The sequence below is a fragment of the Myotis nattereri genome, assembly GCF_964212035.1.
Source record: "Myotis nattereri genome assembly, chromosome: 10".
Classification (NCBI taxonomy): Eukaryota; Metazoa; Chordata; class Mammalia; order Chiroptera; family Vespertilionidae; genus Myotis; species Myotis nattereri.
The window spans coordinates 71082871-71103510 of record NC_138085.1 but is presented as its reverse complement, the minus strand read 5'-3'; the positions used below and the strand labels follow the sequence as shown (position 1 = coordinate 71103510).

Sequence of the window (20640 nt, the reverse complement as noted above, 5' to 3'; positions counted from 1 at the left end):
TGGAGGAGTTTTCAGTAGGAGCGTAAGGCAGCTAGACGATGCTACGCAGGAGAGCAATGGGCTCAGATTGATTGGCTTTCAAACCCAGGGTTGGGGTCCAGTTAATCACACTCAGCTCACAGCCCGCTGTCGCCATATCTGCAGACTGCACCCCGCGTGGTACAGCCCCAGAGGCGCGTCCACCCTGGGTCTCTAATTTTCCATTGATCTGACCGGTAACAGTGCCAGCTCGCTGTTGCAGCGTGCTTTTTACGTGGTTACTAGTTTGAGAGTTTCTTTATATGCTTGCTAGCCTTTTACTAAAAAACAAGCAAGCCAACACCCTGGCTGCTCATTGGAGGGTTGAGAGTGGGGGGTGGAGCCGGGATGGAGGAGGGCACCGGACTGATGGCTACCCCATGGCCCAGGCGAGAAGGGCTGGCGGCTGCTGCGTGAAGGGAGGTGGATTGGACTAGGGTTCGGGCAGCGCCGACAGGAGGTTGGCTTTCAAAGAGGGAGCAAAGATGACATTGAGGTTTGTGAACGAACAACCGCGTGAATGATTTTACCTTTTACTGACGTGAGCAATATTGTCAGGGGAGAGAAGGTTTGGTGGTTTGTTTTAACTGCCGGGAGGGATGGAAATCAACGTCTAACATCTCTCCAGACCTAACGCCCTCTCCCTCTGGCCTTCCTTTCACACTGGATGGTGCTGACTGCACTGGCCTTTCCTTCTGGGACCGTAGGCTTCTCGGTCTCCACGGCACCTACTCCCTGGTTCTCCTGTCCTTCCGTGGCCATTTCCCCACCCTCCCTGCCCTCGGAATGTCGGCGGCCACATTCTTTAGTGTCTTTAGTCCTTGTCCCCCTCGTGTGACTCTCTCTGAAAGGGGCCATCACTTCCGGTGGCTCCAGCCACAGGAGACTCTGATGCTTCCCAGCCTCTGGCCCCAGCCCACACCCTTTCAGGGCCATATCTCTGGTGCCTCCACAGGGCCCATCAGCAGGATGGCCAACTGCCGTCTTCAAGTGCAAAGTGCTCCTAAATGAACCCATTGCCATCTCCCCAAGCCCGCTTCTTCCCTCTGTTGTTAAAAGTCACTATTATTTACTGAGTCCTCTGAGATGCAGAATGGGGAATTTCATACTTCATTGATTCCAAGACACACATTTCCTCCCCACATCTTAATGTCTTACAATCAGGCAGCTCACAGTTATTGACCAGGGAGCAATTATGACCTAGGTTTTACTATCTGCACATTTGCACACTTGGTCACTGCTGCTCATGGTATAAACCTTTGAATTAAACCTGCACCGTAGGAACTGCACTACGAGGCTTTCTTTGCTGGTTGGCCTTTCCTATTTATTGTAAGAAGACATCGTGGCTGCTCTGCGGGGAATTGCTGAGTTTAATTGCTGTTTAAAATGTCTTAGAAATATTATACTATTACTTGGCCTCGAAATGAAAAGTTACTGCATATAAGGCATGGAAATAGAGCAGCCGTGGGCAAACTACGGCCTGCGGGCCGGATTCGGCCCGTTTGAAATGAATAAAACTAAAAAAAAAAAAAAAAAAAAAGACCGTACCCTTTTATGTAATGATGTTTACTTTGAATTTATATTAGTTCACACAAACACTCCATCCATGCTTTTGTTCCGGCCCTCCGGTCCAGTTTAAGAACCCACTGTGGCCCTCGAGTCAAAAAGTTTGCTCCACCCCTGAAATAGAGTGATGGGATATAAATTAGATATTAATGCAAACATTCATCACTGAAGGAATGACTAAAATTCCACATTTTCTTGCAAAGCCGCCAGCAAGTACTGTACACTCCCCTTAAGCACTGCTCCCTTCTGTTGCTGAGATCCCATGCAAAAGGGCTGTCTTTGCACGTGAGGCAGCATCATTGAAGGCAGCGATCGTGGCCAGTGTTTTCTTTTTCTGTCTTTCCTTAGTGGAAAGTAAGTTAATGGTGCATTTTACAATCAATAAAGTCGTCAGTTGAGCAAAATATGGCCATTTTCAATGTTTCATGCTCTACCTCCAGTCAACTACCAAGTCCTGCAGTTTCAACTTCCTTAGCAGCTCTTGAATCTGATTACCCCCACCCTACCACCTTGCTCTAGGCCTTTATTCTCTCTTGCCTGGACTGTTACAGTGGCCCCCAAATCGGTCTCCGACCCTAGCCTTGTCCTCAAAGATCCGTCTTCCACACTGCTCACAGTGCAAATTGGATCCCGCCTTAGCTTCCCAGGGAATGTGAGCTAAAGTCCAATTCCTCACCTTCTCCCTAAACTGGTCCTACTTCTCCTCTAGCCTCCTCTGTTCCAGAGTCCAGCCCTGCCTGCCTTTCTCCAGGTATATGCCAAGCTGTCTTATGGATCCGAGAATGCCCCCTCCTCCTATTTACTCCCCAATCCTATCCCACTTGTGAACTCCTACTTATCTTTTGAATCCCAACCCGAGGATCACCTCTTCTATGAAGGCCTCCTTGGTTCCCTGCCCCACCTACCACTCACTATTCACCAGGAAGAGTTGACCACTTCCTCCTATTCTGCCCCACTGCGCCTTTCCTCAGATTTCTAAATACCCATACTAGAAAAAGTTTGGTATAGCCATCCAATGGAATGGATGAGTCATTAAAAAGGGCAACATGGGAAGACGATTAATGATAAAGTAAAAAAAGTTGTATACAAGTTGTATATACATTCTGATATCAACTAAATGTATATAAATTGGAAAAAGATGATGAGAAAACATGTCAAATTTGTAATAGTGGTTTTCTCTGTAATGGGAATGGTGTTTATTTTTGTACAAATCAAGTCTTTAAATAAGTAGGGATCATTGTCATAATTAGTAAAAGTATTGAAACCTCTCTTACTATAATTAGAAAGCTGTGCGAAGTTGTACAGCAACTTTACGATGTGTTTCTGGGGCTGTTTCTTCATCTTGCTCTTCGTCCTGTGGCAGGTTTTATGGCCGGAAGATGGTGAGTATCTTGATGTCGAACGCCAAGTTTGATGCATTTCTGAAGCAGTGCCTGCCATCCCACGACTTGCGGAAGGTCATGGCGGCCATTAAACAGCGGGTGAGTTGGTGGGTGTGATGGGTGTTGGGTAGGGGGCCAGAGCTGAGACTGGCAGTCCTCATGCAGGTCAGGGGGCGGGGGCTGCACTCGGAGGCTTTTATTTCACCCAGGACTCCTGCCGGGCGAGGTCAACGTGATTTCCTTGTCCTCTAAGCCTGGTTCTGCCCCCCTCTGCCTGTGTCCCTTGAGCCTCCCTGGGCCTCCACATCTCCATCTGTGAAATGGGGATCTTGACCCCTAATACTTGGCCCTGACTACCAGCGCTCTGGGAGGCTCAGCTGCGCCCTGGGAGGCCTCCAGGGGAGAGGTTAAGGTCTAGGCTGGAGTCTCTGGCACTTCCCCAGAGGGTTCACTCCTTCTGGTTCACGCTCTATGTGTATTTTCCAAGGGACTAGAAGAGAGTGATGACCTGCCGTCTGCCAAAGGCCACAAGGTGTCGAGGAGTCTGGCCGTGTGTGAGAACGGGCTGCCCGGTGAGGACGGGTACGGCCACTCTCGTCTCCCTGGGCTCCACCTCCAACATGCCGATGGGGCAGCCAGGGTGGCTCTGGCCGGGAGTTGGAAACCAAGCGGGAATCTGAAGGTCACTCCTGTGCCTAACACTTAAACTCCTGGGAGGACCCATCTGATCTCCTTAGCAGGGACCCAGGGGAGCCTCCCCCCCCCCCCCCACTCCGTTCCAAGAGTAGCTTCCTGTTCTCTCCCACGTGTACTCTGGGCCAGACCTGATCAGCCAGGCTCCCGGCCCCTTCTCTTCTCTCTCCCTGCTGTGCCTTTGCTTCTGCTGGTTCTTTGCCTTGTATGGGCCGCCCGCACCTCGAACAAGCCTGTTTATTCTACCAAATCCCACGAGATCCAGCTCGCCCGCCACCCTCTCCCACGACCTCTATCTGACACTCTGTGTCCCCGCGACCTCTGGGGGACAGAGCATCCCCATCCTGCAGTCCTCTGTCAGCCATGGACTTAGCCGTCCTGTCTCCCACGGGTCTCTGAGCCCTTAGGGCAAGGCCATCTCTCATCTCCTTGTTCTCAGCGCCCCGCACAGGTCTTGGCGCTCAGTAGACAGAGAGTGGAATGTAGGAATGAATGGCAGAATGGTGTCGGGCTCTGCCGGTGGAACTCGGGTGCAAGGCATGAGCTCAGAAGAGCGAGGCTCTGAGCTGGGATGGGGCTAGAGTTCTGTATGGAGCTGCTCTCATTCTGGCTGGAATGGGCCAGGGGGCACAGGGCGCATGTGATCCCAGCCAAAGAGAACAGGACTTTTTAACATCGTCCCAGTTTCTGGAGGACTGTGAGCAGGGCCTACACAACCAGGGGCAGGATTCAGGCACCTGGCAAGATCTTCCCCGACTCTTAGGTGAAACGTGCCCCAGTTATCCTTTCGTGATTCCGCCCCTCACTCCAAGCTTTCTCCTCCGTTCTTCACCTGCCTGCTGAAAAGAAAAGGCAGGAAGAGAGAGCCCTGCCCCCTGGGGCTCTAGGCAATCATATTGTTGTCCCCGGAGGAAGGGGCCTGGGATAAGGTGTGCCCATGCCCCGGCTGCCCAGGTCAGATGCTCCTTCTGCTTAGGCTCAGCTCCAATGGCCCGAGGCTGGCGGGGCTGCGCTGTTCCAGGAGGGGTGGCTTAGAGATGGCGGAGCAGCTGCGGGAGCTAACACGGCTGCTGGAGGCCAAGGACCACCAGTCTCGGATGGAAGGTGTGGGGAGGCTCCTTGAGCACTGCAAGGCCAAGCCGGAGCTCATCACCGCCAACCTGGTCCAGGTGAGCCTGCCTCCCCCCTCCTTCCCCCCGTCTCTCCCCATGAGTGCAACTTCAATTTGGAAAACTCTGAACAGGGTTAGACATTGGCCAGACCCCTCAGGGTAAAGGGAGCCCAACAAGGATTTGCTAGCCAGTTGCCTTGGTAACGCTCTAAGACTACTTGGAAATGGCTGAAGGGATGAGGGCGCTGCCTCTTACGAGGCACCATGGGACCGCTCAGAGGTGTCCTGGGCATCTCTCAGCCCTCTTGTGGGGAGCAGGGCAGGAGTGAAGGGTGCCGCGGCCAAGGGCGCTGCTGGTCCAGCTATGTGCATGACGTTTCGGGGCAGAGCATGTAGTTGGCCAGGAGACAGGGCCAGGATGGGTGAGGAGCAGGCACAGGCTGGAAACCAGAACAGATGCCTGCTTCTTCCAGGAGCAAGGCTGCTGACAGCCAAGCCACATGGCGAGTGGCGGAGACACAGGCATGGAGGCAGCAGGCCTGGGCTTCCTTTCTTCCTGGCTGTGTGAGCTGGGCCAGTGATTTCACCTCTTTCAGCCTCAGTTTTTGTTTTTAATGGCAAAGTGAGGATGAGAACACAGGCCTGCCGGGTTGTTAAGATCATTCCAGGAAAGAGAGAGTGAGGGTACCTGACAAGATGCTCTCCAACTGGGCACACGAGTGCTCAATGTGGGGTCGTTCTGCCCTCCGGCACGCCCCACCCCTTTGAGGCGGCACACTCTTAGCCCCTGAGAGTGTTCTGGCCCAGGTTGGATGACGCCTGTCAGGGCCACAGGGGCCCCTGGCCGGGGTGGGTGGCTGGGCTGTGGGACTCCTGCCCGCCTGGTTCCCACGGGCTCTTGGTTTCTGTTCTCTCAATAGGTGTTCGATGCTTTCACCCCAAGGCTTCAGGATTCCAACAAGAAAGTGAACCAGTGGGCGCTGGAGTCCCTCACCGAGATGATTCCCCTCCTCGGAGAGAGCTTGCACCCCATGCTGCTCTCCATCATCGTCGCCGTTGCAGACAACCTCAACTCCAAGAACTCGGGGATTTATGCTGCCGCTTTGTCTGCACTGGACGCGATGGTCGAGAGTCTGGGTGAGCCTCCTGCCGTGGTCCCGCTTGGCTCTGCTGGGCAGCTGGCCCCCTCCCCAGTGCCACCCTGGGCTGGGCCCACCCTTCCTGCTTGGCCATCAGCAGAGTGGTGAAAGGCACGGGTTCAGTGTTTTCCCAGAGGCTGTGTAGGGCACGGGTCGGTGGCCTAGGGCCTGCGAGGTTCTTGGTTGGCAGCTTTTCCATGTCCCATCCACCTGCGTGTCTTAGATGATGAAACTGGAGGAGACGTGGAGATGATGTCGTCTTGCCTCCGTTAGCACACACGACGTAAATGACTCACCCAACGTCACATGGCGCCCCAGAGTGAGCCAGCCGGGTATTGAAGGAAAAACAGGTCAGGATTGCCTGGAAGGAGTTGGGAGGAGCTGTCAAGAATTGTCTTAGATGTAGACATGGCAGCAGTGAATGTGGCTTGCATGGGGACCAGGCGGATGCTGGTGAGACCGCAGGGCGAGCCTGTTGGAGAGGACCAAGTTGACGGGCAGGTGGGCCTGGAGGGCTGGCCAGCTTGGTCGTCTGGTGCAGGAGACAGGCCGGGGTCCCACTGGCTTTTTTGAGTGTGAAATAGCTGAGAGCTGCCTTTTAACAACACTGTTTGGGGCCAGAGCTTCGGGTGTGAGGGGTTTGGTGTGAGGGGCGGGGAGTGACATTGGAATAGGGTTGGGGGAGGAATGAAAAGAAAAAGCGGAAGGAGCTATGGGAGAGACATCAGGAAAGGCAGGGCCTTCCCAGTTCCCTGCGGGCTTTGCAGTATCACATCTTGGCCCTTGAACATCAGGTGGCACTTTGGTGCATAGACTTAGGTTCTCAGTCCTTTATAGATTACTTGAGGGTGCTATTTAGTGTATCTAGTACACAGGCTGACGTGCGAGGTCAAACCTCCCAGGGTATGCGAGAATGTAGGTCACACTTAGACTTATGTCCCAGCCAGGAGTGGAGCCGTGAGTTTTCACAAGCCAGTCTTGCCTTGATGCAAGAGAGCGCAGGATCTGGGAACTGTTGCTGTTTGCCTGTTGTTTGCTGTACGTTCTGATGAGTACAGAGCAATGTCCTCTCTTTAGCACCCACAGCATCCCCACAGTGAGGCTGGGACGTGGCCTGGCCCACACACTCCCCCCACCTCATCCTCGCCTCCTAGCCTGGGCCCAGCACCGTGTCCTTGGCTGGAGCCTCCAGGAGAAGTTCCAGTTACAAATCAAACGCCCGTCCAGGCCCTCCTCCGCCTTTCAAGTTCATAAATATTGTCAATTTCCTCCCTTCATCTCAGAGGGAATTTATGATTTGCTGGGTTTGTCGCTGTAGAACAAATAATATAAATCCAGCTCTAAATTATGGCTTGTTCTCAGGGCTGCTGTGGGTAAGTGAGATTGCTGTTGCCAATAACTGAAGCTCCTGGTAAATCATCGCAGGCCCTGGATTTATTGGGAAAACCTACACCAAGCAAAATAGGCTTTAGCTGTTTGAAGAGGAAAGCACCCTTGTCTGGGGAGAGGAGATTTAACTCTTCCTTTCCGGTTTTGCCACCGGGCCAGCTTCGGGCTGCAGAAGCTAGAGTCTCGCAGTGTCATAAGACTCAGGTCCCCTCTCCCTGGGGCCCCGCCATATGTACCTGGGCTGGGCACCCTGGAAAGGGCCCTGGGGAGGGTCTGCTTTTGTGAGCTGACCACACCTTGAGTCAGGTTGCAGTTTCCAGGAGGACACCTAGGAATCTCATTTCCTCCTGGGACAGGTTGTCCTCAAGTGTGGCTGACGGTGTCCCCTCTGGCCCATCAGCTCAGGCACTGGGTGCAGTGAGCCTGGAAGCAGGTGGGAGGGGAACTTGCTCTCTGCTCCTTGGGTCAAGGCGAGGCTGGACTGCAATGGGGTTGGCCTTGGAGGGATGGAGGAGTCCAGTGAATCCCTGGCAAAGGCTCCCATGGGGCCCACAGTGTGAAGCTCTAGGTCTTGGCTCCGCGTCATTTGAACAGGCGTGGCAGTGGGCGCTCAGGGCCGTGTGGCTTTGCTGTGAGCCGTACCCTCTCCGCCCCACCAGCAACATTGGTTTTGGAAGAACTGTTCACTAGGAAGCGATGAACCCAGTCCCATATCCACCTAGGTCAGACCTGAGGGATTTAGGTTGCCAACAAGAAGAATTCATCTCTGCCGGGGTGTGCCCATGGTAGACACACTCTTTCCAGGAGGGGTTCGCATGTCTGGAATGGTCACGCCTGGTCTGCAGAGGGTGAAATGGAGGTGATAACTAAACTTCCCCCTGGCCCAGGGCTTTGGGTGGTAGAAGCAGGGATGGGGCAGGTGGCACAGAAGAGAAGGGGTGCAAATCTTCCTTCCCACGTCACCCAGGCTGAGTCTGGTGGCCCTGGTGGTTCCGGGGGGACCCTCGGCACCCTGCAGCCCCTCCTGGGAATGGCTCGGAGCCCTTGGAGCAGAGGGAGCTCTCGCCCAAGCCTGGTCCTTCTGCCCCACAAGGGATTCTGGGCCCCAAGCTGCAGAGCATCTGTGCAATGCTGTGAAGTACTTAAGTGTGAGAAGTCACAAAGCAACAGCTCAACAGGCTGTATTCACTTCCTGCTCTGCCAGGCCAAGGGGGTCAGGAGCACAGCCACGTTGGGGGGCTAGCCTCTTGGGCTGCGTCTTAAGACCCCGCTTTATTCTGGAAGTCAGTGATCAAGGTGACTCATCAGGCCACCACATCTCTTCTAGCTTTTAGGGTTTCTTTAGGGACAGGCGGTGTGTTGGTTACAGAGCAGGTGGGATTTCTGTCCCTTCCCGCCTTTGAGGAGATGGTGAGGAAGGAAACACATTGCTCCCTGACCTCTGCCCTTTGGCCCTGCCTGCCTGGGGGCTTCTCCAGGGCGAGGCTGGAGTGGCACCTGATTGTAGGGGCATTAGTCTGAGTACCGAGGCAGTTCCTGAGCCGGCTGGCTGGCTCTTTGGGCTCGGTCCTGGGCGACTCACAGCAGGAGCGTCCTCACTGAAGCACCAGATGGCTGACAGCTCACCTGCTCCCGGTCAGACCCCCACATTCAGGCTTCTGAGCGCCCAACGTTCTGTCAATTCACCGCAGCCTCTGGCCAGAGAGCAGATAAGCTCAGAAATGGGTGACTTCAGATCCACTTGGGCTATTTTTCTCTCTGACTGGAAGCCTATTACCTTGTATAAGTCATGTGACCAACATATTGTGTTCATGGAATTTACAAATTCATCCGCGGTGCCCCTCTAATACACCAAGTGCTTGAGGACATCCCTTACCTTCTGTGGTCTGCGTGCACACAGATTTCCCTGGTTATAAACCATAGTGTAAGTACAGTTTTGACTTTGCGTCTTTCATTTAACACGACGCAAAAGCATACTTATTAATTATTGAGGAAATAAAAATGCAAAGCATCTGGAGGGGAAAAATCTCACAGTCCCAGCTCCTAAAATAAACCATCATTAACTTTTGGTGTTTTTCATTATAGATATTTTTCTGGGCCTGTTTGTATACATGGCTGTGATTACCTTACACATTTGAATCTTTTTTTAAAAGACAAAGCATAAGCATTTACATATCATTACACACTTGAGTCACTGTGCAGTTCCATAGCTCACACTTTCTGTTCAGGTGGCTCATTCCAGTTTCTCCTTGTGATGAACAGACTTAGTTTTGGCAGCCACAGGGAAGGTGGCTGTGTGACATCATAACTTACTGAGCTTATTGCGTAGTGACATCATAACTCTTCAGCTTATTGTCAGGAGTCCAGTTTGATTCTAGTTTTTGCTGCTGTTGTTCATATGCCACCATGTTTTCTATACTTTCTTTTTTTAAAAACATGTATTTTTATTGGTTTCAGAGAGGAAGGAAGAGGGAGAGATAGAAACATCAGTGACGAGAGAGTGCCATCATTGCCTCTGCACGCCCCCCACTGGAGAGCTGGAAACCCAGGCATGTGCCCTGACTGGGAATCAAACTATGACCTCCTGGTTCATAGATCGACGCTCAACCACTGAGCCACGCCGGCCGGAATGCAAGCATTTACTGATCCCCCGTTGTGTGCCAGGCCCCTGGGTCCATGCTCTGGAGTAGGTGTCTGCTGGACGTGCATTTTTCAGCATTCCCCAAGTTCTTTCTCTTTTCCTGCTCTGGGAGGCCATGTCAGTGGCCAGGAGTGGGAGGTCCAACTGCATCCAGAGAATGTTCTGGACTGTGAGGTGGTGGAGCGGGGGGCGGGGGGGGGGGGGAGGGCAGCATGAAGGGAGAAGTCCTTGTGTTCAGAGGTGAGCTCATGGCTGATGGGGGAAGGGGGGATAGAAACACCCGCACACAATAATGCAGGTGATGACATAAATACTTATACAATCACGGCTTTACTGAGACCACTTCTCGCAACCTGCAATATTCTCTTTTACCTCCCAGCGCAAATTATTTTCGAGACTCTTGTCTTATGGGTGGAGCTTTTGGAAGCAGCAGAGAGTACACTTTCTCCTCTGTATACCTTACAAGTCTCAGGAAGAGAGCGAGGGAAACAGGCATTAGCTCTTGCTAGAATGGCTACCCGATGGAAAAAGAAAGCTTTGACTGCATGCCAGTGGGGATACGGAGACCCTGTGCTGAGGGCCTGCAGGAGCTCAGAAAAGGTGTAACTCGCCTGAAAAGACTTCCTCAGGCAGGTCTCTAAATGCTGTCCCCTGTAAAGAGAAATCTGGCCTCGAGATGGTCAGCTCTGGGGTCCTGGGACGTACTGGCCGGGGTCTGCCCTGGTAGCACCCCTTACCTCCCAGACTCCCAGCCACATTCCTGAAAAGTGCATTTTGTTACTGGTTCCGCCTCCCATTGGATTGTGCTATGGCTGCTATGGCTGCTGTGGTCGCGAAATGTTGGGGGCCGGGCGTGCCGGCTGCCTCCGGGGTTCATGCAGAGGCGTCGGAGGGGAAGGAGACAGGTCTGACCTTGTGTGTGTTCTAGATTCGTGTCCCTTCCTTGAGCGAGGGCACTTTCCTCACCTTATGTGTCTCTGTGAGGGACGCAGTATTCCAAGTTCAATCGTCTGAGAAGCCAGGAGACATCCGCTAGCACGGGGAAGAACGAGCAGCTTCTAAATTCAGGCCCCGTGGTGTCCTGCGGGAGCTGACGTTACTTTAGAAACACGTCAGAGAAGGCCGGAGACTCGCCTCTTTATCCCGAAACTCCGCCTCCCCAGCCCCTGTGATTTCACCACCAGTGGTTCCTTCTGTAATAACACAAGGGCCTCTTCCCCACATGGGTGCTGTGGGTGCCTGGCGCTGAGCTGGCGCCCTTGCTCAGGCCACAGCATCACGGCCACCCTCCCTCTCTTCCAGACGACCTCTGCCTCCTGCAGACGTTTGCTGGGCGGGTGCGCTTCCTCAGTGGCCGCGCAGTGCTTGACGTCACAGACCGCCTGACAGGTGAGCACCCCCAAACATGCCCCCCACCCTCAGGTCAGTCTCTACGCTCCTCCCCTGGCATGTGGTTGAGCCCACTTGTCTCAGACCAACACTAATTCCAGGCCATTTACCATTTTTGATAATCTGGGCTTTAAAGATAACCCCTCCATGGCCAGAAGATGATCTTTGCATTTGGTCAGAATGAAGCAGGTTGGCACATAACTGGAATAGTTCTTCAGAAACCACGAAGCCTGTCTTCCTCTCCGCCACGGGCCTTCGGGCACCTGGTCCCGCCTGGGCAGACCCCGCCTTGCGGTCCAGGGCTTGGTCAGCAGCAGCGTGGTCCTGACAGTTAGGGAAAGCTGCCTTTCCTTCGCATGTGCAGCCTGGCGAGTGGGCTGGATTTCAACCCCACTCAACCCCCAGCCAGCTGCCCGGGGCTGTGTTACGTGCAGATGGGGCCTGGGCCTGAGTCGGCTCTGCCTTGTTCAAGCTTCAGCTGGGAAAGCCGGCGCCAAGCTTGTCGGCTTTGAGTGCACAGCATTAGCCTCGAGTGATTTCATTCCAGGCCCAAAACCGTCTCCTGTGGCCCTGGAAGAGCCAGCATGGGAAGGACACAGGCTTTGGGGGGACAGGCCCGTTAGCCACCGGCCAACTCTGACCTTGGGCAGGTTGCTGAGATGGTTTGACCATCTTGCTTGCTTGCTGGAAGTCTCCTCCCCATTGTAGGGACGTCCCATCAATGCAGGACTCAGCCTGCTCTCTGGACTCCCGAGGGCCCCCTAAGGTGCAGATGATCATGCCACCCCCCTGCATGGCTCCCAGCAGTGTTCAAGAGAGTGACCGGCTCCCTGGAGGGGCCCACATGGCCTGTCTCCGCCTGGCCCTCTAGACTCTGCCCCCTTCTCCACCCCCAGTTATAGGTCCTGGATCACAAATCCTCATAACAACCTCGCAAGGAGGGTGGGGTTTCATGATTATCCCTTTAATAGAAATAAAAAACACACACCAAAAACCAAAAGCTCAGAAGGTCAAGTGCACAACGTCCCTGGGCGGCTAATCCAGGATTTGTCCCCAGAAGCCTGGCTGCAGAACCAAGCCTCAGCCTCCGTGCTATGGGCCTCTGCCTGAGTGGCCCCGGCCTTGCCTCCTAGGTGCCAGCATGCCCCCCTCCTTAGAGAGGCCGGCCGCCCGTGCTCTCACCTCTGCCTGCAAAGCCCTTCTCCACCCTTCTTCCTCCACCTGGGCGATGCCCACTTCGTCTGGCATCACTTCCTCTGCCTCCTTTCTCCCCAGCCCTCCTGCCTGGTTTCATGTGCCTCTAAAGAGCACATCCCACCCTGTGCCCGCCTCCACCTGCTGGCTCAGCCAGCGCCTCACAGCATTGGGCCCTGGGGTGCTCAGCACATGCAGCCTGGCTGCAGGCATCATGCCATCTCCTCCACCGGCCCATCTCTTCTGGCCGTGCTGCTTGCCCTGGTTTAGTTATCCCAGTGACCTCGGAGTGGCCCCTTACCTTCCATCCAGGTGCCAGGCCTTCCCCAAGCAGGTGAGGCGAGTGAGGCAGCCACAGTGCGATGCTGTGGGTGCCCTGGGGTGAGAACTGGGCCACATCACTAGACCAACCTGGGTACCAGACAGGGAACCCTTTCTGTTGCTCCAAATCAGTATTTTCTGGGTAAAAGCCTTCTTGTCCTTGTATTGGTCATTTCTGGGGCCCAGAGGTCGGTGGGCACCCCAATTTAGATGACCTATTTACTATATATATCCCCTGCTCTCCCCAAAGCAACAGTTTCTATGTAGCTCTTCTGTTAACTAGGTGTCAGTCAGGAACACAGAAGGAGTTCCAATCAACACAGGCTTGGACTAATAATAGCACAGCTTAACACCCGTAAATCTTTTGCTAATTACTTTAGCTGCCTTTTAAGCTTAAGTTTAATGGGGGTTTCTTCCTCATGATGACTCCCAGAAGGGCCACTGCCAGTCTCTTCCAGCCTGAGAGATGCATCCATCAGCCAGGTGCCCCCCTCCCTGTACCCAGGGGAATGGGAACTCATGTGGCGGGATTGATGCCTCCTTTGGTGTGTGTGCATGTGTGTGTGTGTGTGTGTGTGTGTGTGTGTGTGTTTGTGGAGTCCAGGGTGGTGGTTGTGGCAGAACAAGGGTGGGAGCTGCTGGGGGCAGGTGGACCCCCCACCCTTTGGTGGAAACAGGGGGCCCTGCCTGGGCCTGGTTCTTGGGGAAGTTCTCACCCCCATTTGCAGGTGGAGATTTAGGAAACGTTGAGTCAGAGTAGGTAGCTGGCCATACAGTGAGGTTTGGCATCCAGGCGCTGGGAATACGCCATTTGAAAGGGCGTCGACTTCTCTCTTGAGTACAAGTTTTCCCTATTTTTTGCAGGAAGTCTCATGGGTGATAACGCGGATTTAAGCAATACTAGGTACCAGTTGTCACCTGCCCACCTACTTCAGCACTTCGCATACATTTATTATCTAATCTAACAATCGCAAGAGTTTGGTTCCTGATTACGATCTTTACTGATTAGGGAACAGGCTCAGAAAGGTTGGGCGGCTTTCTCAAGCTCGCGCCCGCCAGAAAATAGCAGAGGCAGGATTGAATCAGGTGTGCCTGCCTCTCCCCCTCTCCTGGGCTGCTGGGACCCCAAGCACTTTGCCTTGGCCTACCCCTCCCTCCATTAAAAAAATATTCAAAATGTTATTTTATAACCATTTGGGATAAACACAAATACTAGTACACACCAGGCTGCATATCTTCAAATTTCCTTCTTCTCATTTGAAAAGAGATTGAATCATGTTCCTGAGCCCATAACTGTCACTGGGCCTCAGGCGTCCACCGGCCCTGGGGGGGCTGCTGCCTGTGAGGCACAGAGCTGGGGTCCGGAGACTAACCGATGGAGTAACCCTGCCTCTCTCTCCCTGACAGTGCTGGTGGCCTTGGTGTGCCCCCGAAAGCCCCAGGCCGTGGAGCGCCACGTCCTTCCGGTCCTCTGGTACTTCCTGACCAACATGATCGGGAACGGGGTGCTGCCGGGGCGCGGGGGGAACGTCCGCGCGGTGGCGGGTCGGCTGTCCCGGTGCCTCCAGCAGCACCTGGGCTCCCGGCTGCAGGACCTGGCCGCCGGCCAGCCACAGCACGTCCTCCAGACCCTCCAGGAGCTCTTGGCCACGGAGTCCCGGTGAGGCAGCCCCGGTCACCGACGGAGGGATGGCACCCACAGCCACCGGCCCTGCCAGCTGGGTTAGAGGCAGATCTGAAATAGGCGATCGTTATTTTTGATCTTATTTTATGTTTATGGTGGCATCATCTCCTGGTCTGCTTCCCTTAGCGTTCCAGATGTACATAGTGTATTGTGCAGTAGAAATAAAAGAACGACTTATTTTTCTAAGGTCTTCTTATCTTCCACTCTTTGAACCTCAGAGAATGTTTCAGTAACTAGGTTCCTGGCACACAGAACAGAGCACGAGCACAGCAAAACGGGCTGTGGATGATACCGAGACAGAGAACGACGGAGAAAAAGTGCAGCACAGGCCCACACGGCGCAGGCCATTTTGGGGTGTAGCCCCCCCAGTCTTTGAACAGCTGGACAACCCCCACCCCAGTCCTGGGACCCTGAGTCGGTCATTCCGTTCCAGTCCATGCGCCAGTGGCCTGACTGGAGGTGAGTGTAACAAACAGCTCTTGGGTGGGGGGGACACTGTCCTTCTGCTTGCAAACTCTCTGTGCAGCGCCGGGGGTCCTATGCCAGCCTGCTCATGACACATGTCCAGCTCAGGGAGAGGCAAGGAGAGGGGGACATCGGCATTCCTAAGCGCCCTCCCTGGAAGTGCCCTCTGGCTCCTTCTGAAGTAGATGGCGAGTTTGCATTGAAACGCGTCAGTGGAAGCACTTGGCGGAGCCTCGCTCCACGCGGTAGCAGGGCCACCTGCAATCACTCAGAGGCTCTGGAGTCACGCAGGTTCCTCCAGTTGGGCTGGATCGCGAAGCCCGAGGGCGTGTTGGATCAGGATGGGCCAGGACGCGAGGAAGCAGGGAAGGTGCTGCCCACTGGTGGAGTGGCCAGAGAAATGGCGTCCCGAAGGTGAGAGGGGCCGTCGGAGAAATGGCGTCCCGGAGGTGAGAGGGGCCGTCGGAGGAATGACGTCCCGGAGGTGAGAGGGGCCGTGAGAGAAATGGCGTCCCGGAGGTGAGAGGGGCCGTCGGAGAAATGACGTCCCGGAGGTGAGAGGGGCCGTCGGAGAAATGACGTCCCGGAGGTGAGAGGGGACGTGAGAGAAATGGCATCACGGAGGTGAGAGGGGGCCGTGAGGGAAATGGCGTCCCGGAGGTGAGAGGGGCCGTGAGGGAAATGGCGTCCCGGAGGTGAGAGGGGCCGTCGGAGAAATGGCGTCCCGGAGGTGAGAGGGGCTGTCCGGGGCTTGGTCTCTGGACACAGGAGGAGTGGCTCTGCCTTGACGAGGGCGGGTGGCAGGTTGACAGTGGTGTGACCAGGAAGAATTAGGGCTCAGGGCATCACCTCAAACTCAAGGGCAATATGGTCCCAGTCAAGAAGCCCAGACCCACGGCAACACTCTGGGGCAGGTCACCGAGGCCCCACCTGACGGAGGGCGGAGTGCCACTGTCCTGAGCCTCTTCTGGGGAGACAGCCCCACAGCGGGCCAGGAAGCCCCCCGTCGACTCACCTCTGTGTTTCTAAACCAGGTGGGTGCCCCGGGTAGGAGGCCACTTTCCCATCTTGCCCACGTTGCCAGGTGTAACTAGGCCGCCCCTTCCCTCCCCAAATGCCCTGGGGTGAGCGTGCGCAGCACACAGCCATCCTGGGGTTTGGGTTTTAATAGGCAGCTTAAGTGTGATTTTGGGTAATTTAGCCCCAGTGTGAGCACTTCTCACCTCATTGTGGTCCCAGCGGGGGCTTCATGGCCTCCACCGCCCGAGCTGGGTTAAAGGCCTGCTGGACTGGGAGCCATCAAAGATGCTCTGGAGGATGATTTTAAGTGTTTGCTTATTTTTACATCATGTCATTGGTTTTGTTTGCTGGAGTCTGAGCAAGCTTTTGGGGTTTGGTCAGGAGATTGAACTTTCTGCTTGTCAAGATCCTAGAGCCTAGCAGAACATTTCAGGGCTTTTTAGAAGTGTAGGGGCTCAGGGACAGAGTCCGGCAGGTATTTCGAAGGCAGAGGTTAAGTTCAAGGTCATTGTCCTGACTCCCTGTGTTCCTGGCCTGTCTTCCAAGTACATTTTCAAACCCCAAGCTTCCCGTCCCCTATGCTCTGTGGAACTATTTAAAACAACTGGAAACAGCTGAAAAGCAAACAAGAATGCTTTGTCTGGTCCTGTTTTCCTTCATTATTTCAGGTTTAAATCTCACCCCAGGCACCCTGGGCTCTGGGCGTTAGGCCGGGGGGTCTGGCGAAGTCAGTGCCAGCACGACTGAGGCTAATGGGCCTGGCTGATGTGGCTCAGTGGTTGAGCGTCGACCTATGAACCAGGAGGTTCAATTCCTGGTCAGGGCACATGTCCGGGCTCAATCCCCAGTGTGGGGCATGCAGAAGGCAGCTGATCGATGATTCTCTCTCATCATTGATGTTTCTCTCCTCTCTCCCTTCCTCTCAAAATAAATAAATAAAAATATATTTTAAAAACCCCCAAAAGAATGAGGCTAATGGAAAGCCAGTGGTGGGGAATATAGATTGGCCTGGGAGCCAGGGTGGGTTTGAGCTGAGCCACCACTCTTGGCTTGGTTGTGTGTGCGGCCAGAAGCCCTACTTACCTGAGATGCTCTTACCTAAGGTGCAGGTAGGCCTGGGGAGTCGAGCACAGGCCAGTGTAACATGGGCTAATACAGGCTCAGGACACGACTTTATGGCAGTTCCACAGAGCCTTTGACGTGGGGCTACTGACTAATGGGCTGTCTCTGAAAGACTCGCCTTGGAAGATGGGGTGGGTGCTGGCAGCCTGTAGGCCGTCCACCAGATGATCAGTTGACGCACGTGTTGACATTTACCACTCACTGCACCGGCTCCCCTGATACACGCCAAACACTGGCTTATTTTAGAAAAAAGAATGTATTTCTCAAAATCCCTTTCCTTCGCAGGGTAGGCTTTATGAGGCACATCTTGCCAAACACACGCTCTTCATAGTGAAAGAAAAGTCTGCTCCGCCTGCTCTGCACTGTAGCCACGTGGGCCATTTTAGCTTCTGAACTGGGGGTAGGATGTGAGGAAGGAAAATAGATGCTGCTTATAGTAAACAGCCGCTCAGACCCACGCTGTGGAGGGAAGTTGCAGTTCATTTTCAAGACTGTATGTGTACTTGCAAAGAGCTGTCACTGCTCTGCCAGAATATATTTGCTTGTTCCCCTCAGGAGTCCTTCTAATGGAACTGGGAAATGTGCTTCCCCCGGGGCTGAACTGTCTGCTGTGCAACCGATGTGTTGATGGAGAGCTGGCTGAGGACCTCCCTCTCCCCAGCTCAGGGGTCTTCCTGGGTGCGGAGGAGGAGAGGGAGGAGGAGAGGGGTCATTGTGGGTGTGGAGGAGGAGGGGGAGGAGGAGATGGGGTCTTCATGGGTGTGGAGGAGGAGGGGGTTCATACACCCCCGAAAGGAGCTGGCCCAAATAAGAATAGGGGTGTATTATGTACCCCTTAAATGACTCTCCTGTGCTGGGCTCCCTGTTGTCTTTATAAACAACATTCGTTCTTGGTTTCCAACCCTGTGAAGAAAAGGTGCAGACTGTTGAGTCCCCAAAAGGTTGGGGCCATGCCTTAATTAATTTAAAAAGACAAAACAAAACCCAAAACCTGCCCTCCTGTTTCCCTTGAGCACAGAAGTGGACTGGGCCCAGCAAGGCCAAGGTTCTTGAGGGGCAGGTAAGAGTGACCCCCTTGAGAAGCTGTGGGACTGGGCTTGTCCTCCTGGCCGCCAGCTGTGCTCTCCAAGGCAGAAGCCAAGGCATGGGTTTGACCAAAGGAAGGCCTGGTCTCCAGGAGGCTCAAAACCGAGCTGATGCCACCCACACAGGCGGTCCATTGTGGTGGATTTAAGTTCTTTTGTTCAGAGTCTAATTCACAAATGATTTGGGCTAACTCTGGGAGTTGGGATGGTGGCCCAAAAAGCACATCTTTGATCCATCTGCTCCCGTGCCAGCTTGGTCCTTCGTCCCCTTTGACCTTTACTGCCTCGCAGCCCCTGGGCCTTGGCACCCCCTCCTCATACACCCCAGGGAAGCTGACTGGGGATTCTTGAAGCCTTTGGGCCCTTGGGCAACATGATGTCTACTGAGCTCGTTGACCCTGCTGCTTGAGCCTGGAGGCTTCTGGGACCTCTCATTACAGCACACATGGGGACACATTGCAGCGCCCAGCACTGTCCTGGCACAAGTGGGTGCTCAGGAATTGCAGAGGGTGAGAAGCATGACCTGCTCCACGGCTGATGGCAGGAATGCTGCCCGCAGCTCGAAGCGTGGGTGTTGGCTGCTGCTCACCAGCCAAGCTCGGGGGAGGGGCAGCCGTTCATCTCAGAGAGCCTCCGCCAGGCAGAAGGCCAGCAATGGGTCATTCCAGACTCTTCCAGGGCATTCTCTCTGACGCTGACCCCTCCATGGTATAACATGCTGCCCAGCTCCCGGCTGCCCACCCGTAGCTCCCGTTGCGGCAGCCAGGTGCTCAGGCCAGCCCCAAACCTCTAAGACAAGGCCCTTTCCAGGGCTGGGGATGGGGGCGGGGGTGAGGAGGGGGAAGGGGCATTGGACAGGCAGACTCCTCCTTTCTGTGGGCCTGGCTCCCGCTTCTATCCTGGTGCTAGTCACTAGACTATTTATTGCCCGCATGTTGTATCCCCAGCCATGTCCCTGTCCAGTCTCCCTGCAGCTGGGTTCTGCTCTGTTTCTTCAGACCTTGGGGAGTTCTGCCCCTAAAGCCTGGCACAGGGCGGGCTCCACTTCCTGTCCAGTCCTCTGGCCTGGGAGCTGGGTCTCTCCACACGGTCAGCCCCCACCCCTGCCTCTTTACCCCGCTGCAGGCCTGGTGCTGCAGTTAGACTGCCCAGCCTGATATCAAGCAAGTTTCCTAGACCTGATGTTCTCACGCGTTTACCTCAGCCCTGCCCCGCCTGGCAGCTGGACTTCCTCCCATTTCCTATAGCCCAGGCAGTTCCCAGGGTCCACCCACATGCTCAGGGGTGTGGCTGGGACCCAGGACCCGCCCTGCTGCCCGAGCTCTGCCCAGAGGATTAGGGCTGCTACAAAGAAAGCATGAGCTGCATGAGCTGGGCGGGGCGGCACAGACATTCCCAGCAGGGGGTTGGTTGTGGCCCCTCTTGGTACTTTGATCACTGTTCCTGGGCGCCTTTGAAGAGTTGATCCCTGTCACCCCTATTTTAATCACTGGACAAGTTAAGGTGAGATTCATTTACTCGGACTCATAGCCGACCCTGAGGTCCTAGCTTAGTCCCTAGGACCCAGTTTAACATGTTCTTGAGTCATGATCTGTTTTAACAAGAAAGGACTTGAGCCCTGGCCGGTGTGGCTCAGTTGGTTGGGCGTCATATTATGCATCAAAAGGTTGTGGGTTTGATTCCCAGTCAGGACACATGCCCGGGTTGTGGGCTTGATCCCTGGTAGCAGGTGAGAGGGTGTGTAGGAGGCAGCCAATAGATAGTATGCTCTCACATCAATGTTTCTCTCTCTTCCTCTCTCTCTTAAAAAAAAAAAAAAGAGGACTTGAAGTCTATAAATTCCCCAAGCTTAAAAAGTGGACACATTTGTAATATCTTATTCAATAAAGGGGGAAAAAAACTTAAAAAAAAATCAGCTTTGCAGCAGAACTGGAGGGTTGCCTCTTAGCTGTACCCAGTGGGTGAGAATTCTTGTCTTGTGACAACCCACTGAGCTGGCATTGAGTCACCCAATTACTGCAAATTCTTTCCTAAATAGAAAGCTCTCCACAGCCTCCAATGGAAAAATTCCAAGATCCGCAGCAAATATCTAGCTTGTTGGCAGAAGCAGGTTTTTTGGCACAAATGACCGTTCTTCACTTCCATTTCAACTCCAGCAGAAGTTCTGCAGGTGACCCGGGTCAAGGTGGCCAAGAAGAGCCTGGGAGAGACCGCACGTGCATGTGAGACCTTACCTCCACATCCCCCCAAGCCCAGGCCCCACGGGGCTTGGAGAACAGGCTGCCTTGTTTGGACGGCGTGGTTGTGCCCACTCACTCTGAGAGGCGTGCGGATGCACAGGGGGAGCATTTGAGATGTATGTGAGAGGCAATGTGGCTGCTTGGATGGGCTGGAAGCTTTGCATTTAGGGCTTTGGTGCTG

General features: G+C 54.3%; 1 protein-coding gene across 1 annotated transcript in view; it reads left to right on the top strand.

Annotated features, from left to right (window-relative positions):
• TOGARAM2 (TOG array regulator of axonemal microtubules 2) overlaps positions 1-14711 on the top strand; it is a gene marked incomplete at its 5' end in the record, with an annotated part of 35652 nt that extends 20941 nt beyond the window's left edge. The window contains 6 exon segments of the mRNA XM_081101599.1: positions 2948-3065; positions 3454-3548; positions 4636-4828; positions 5691-5907; positions 11242-11328; positions 14251-14711. Coding sequence (XP_080957725.1) covers positions 2948-3065; positions 3454-3548; positions 4636-4828; positions 5691-5907; positions 11242-11328; positions 14251-14507 — 967 coding nt within the window. The 3' untranslated portion in view covers positions 14508-14711.
• Positions 14712-20640: the final 5929 nt, after the last annotated feature.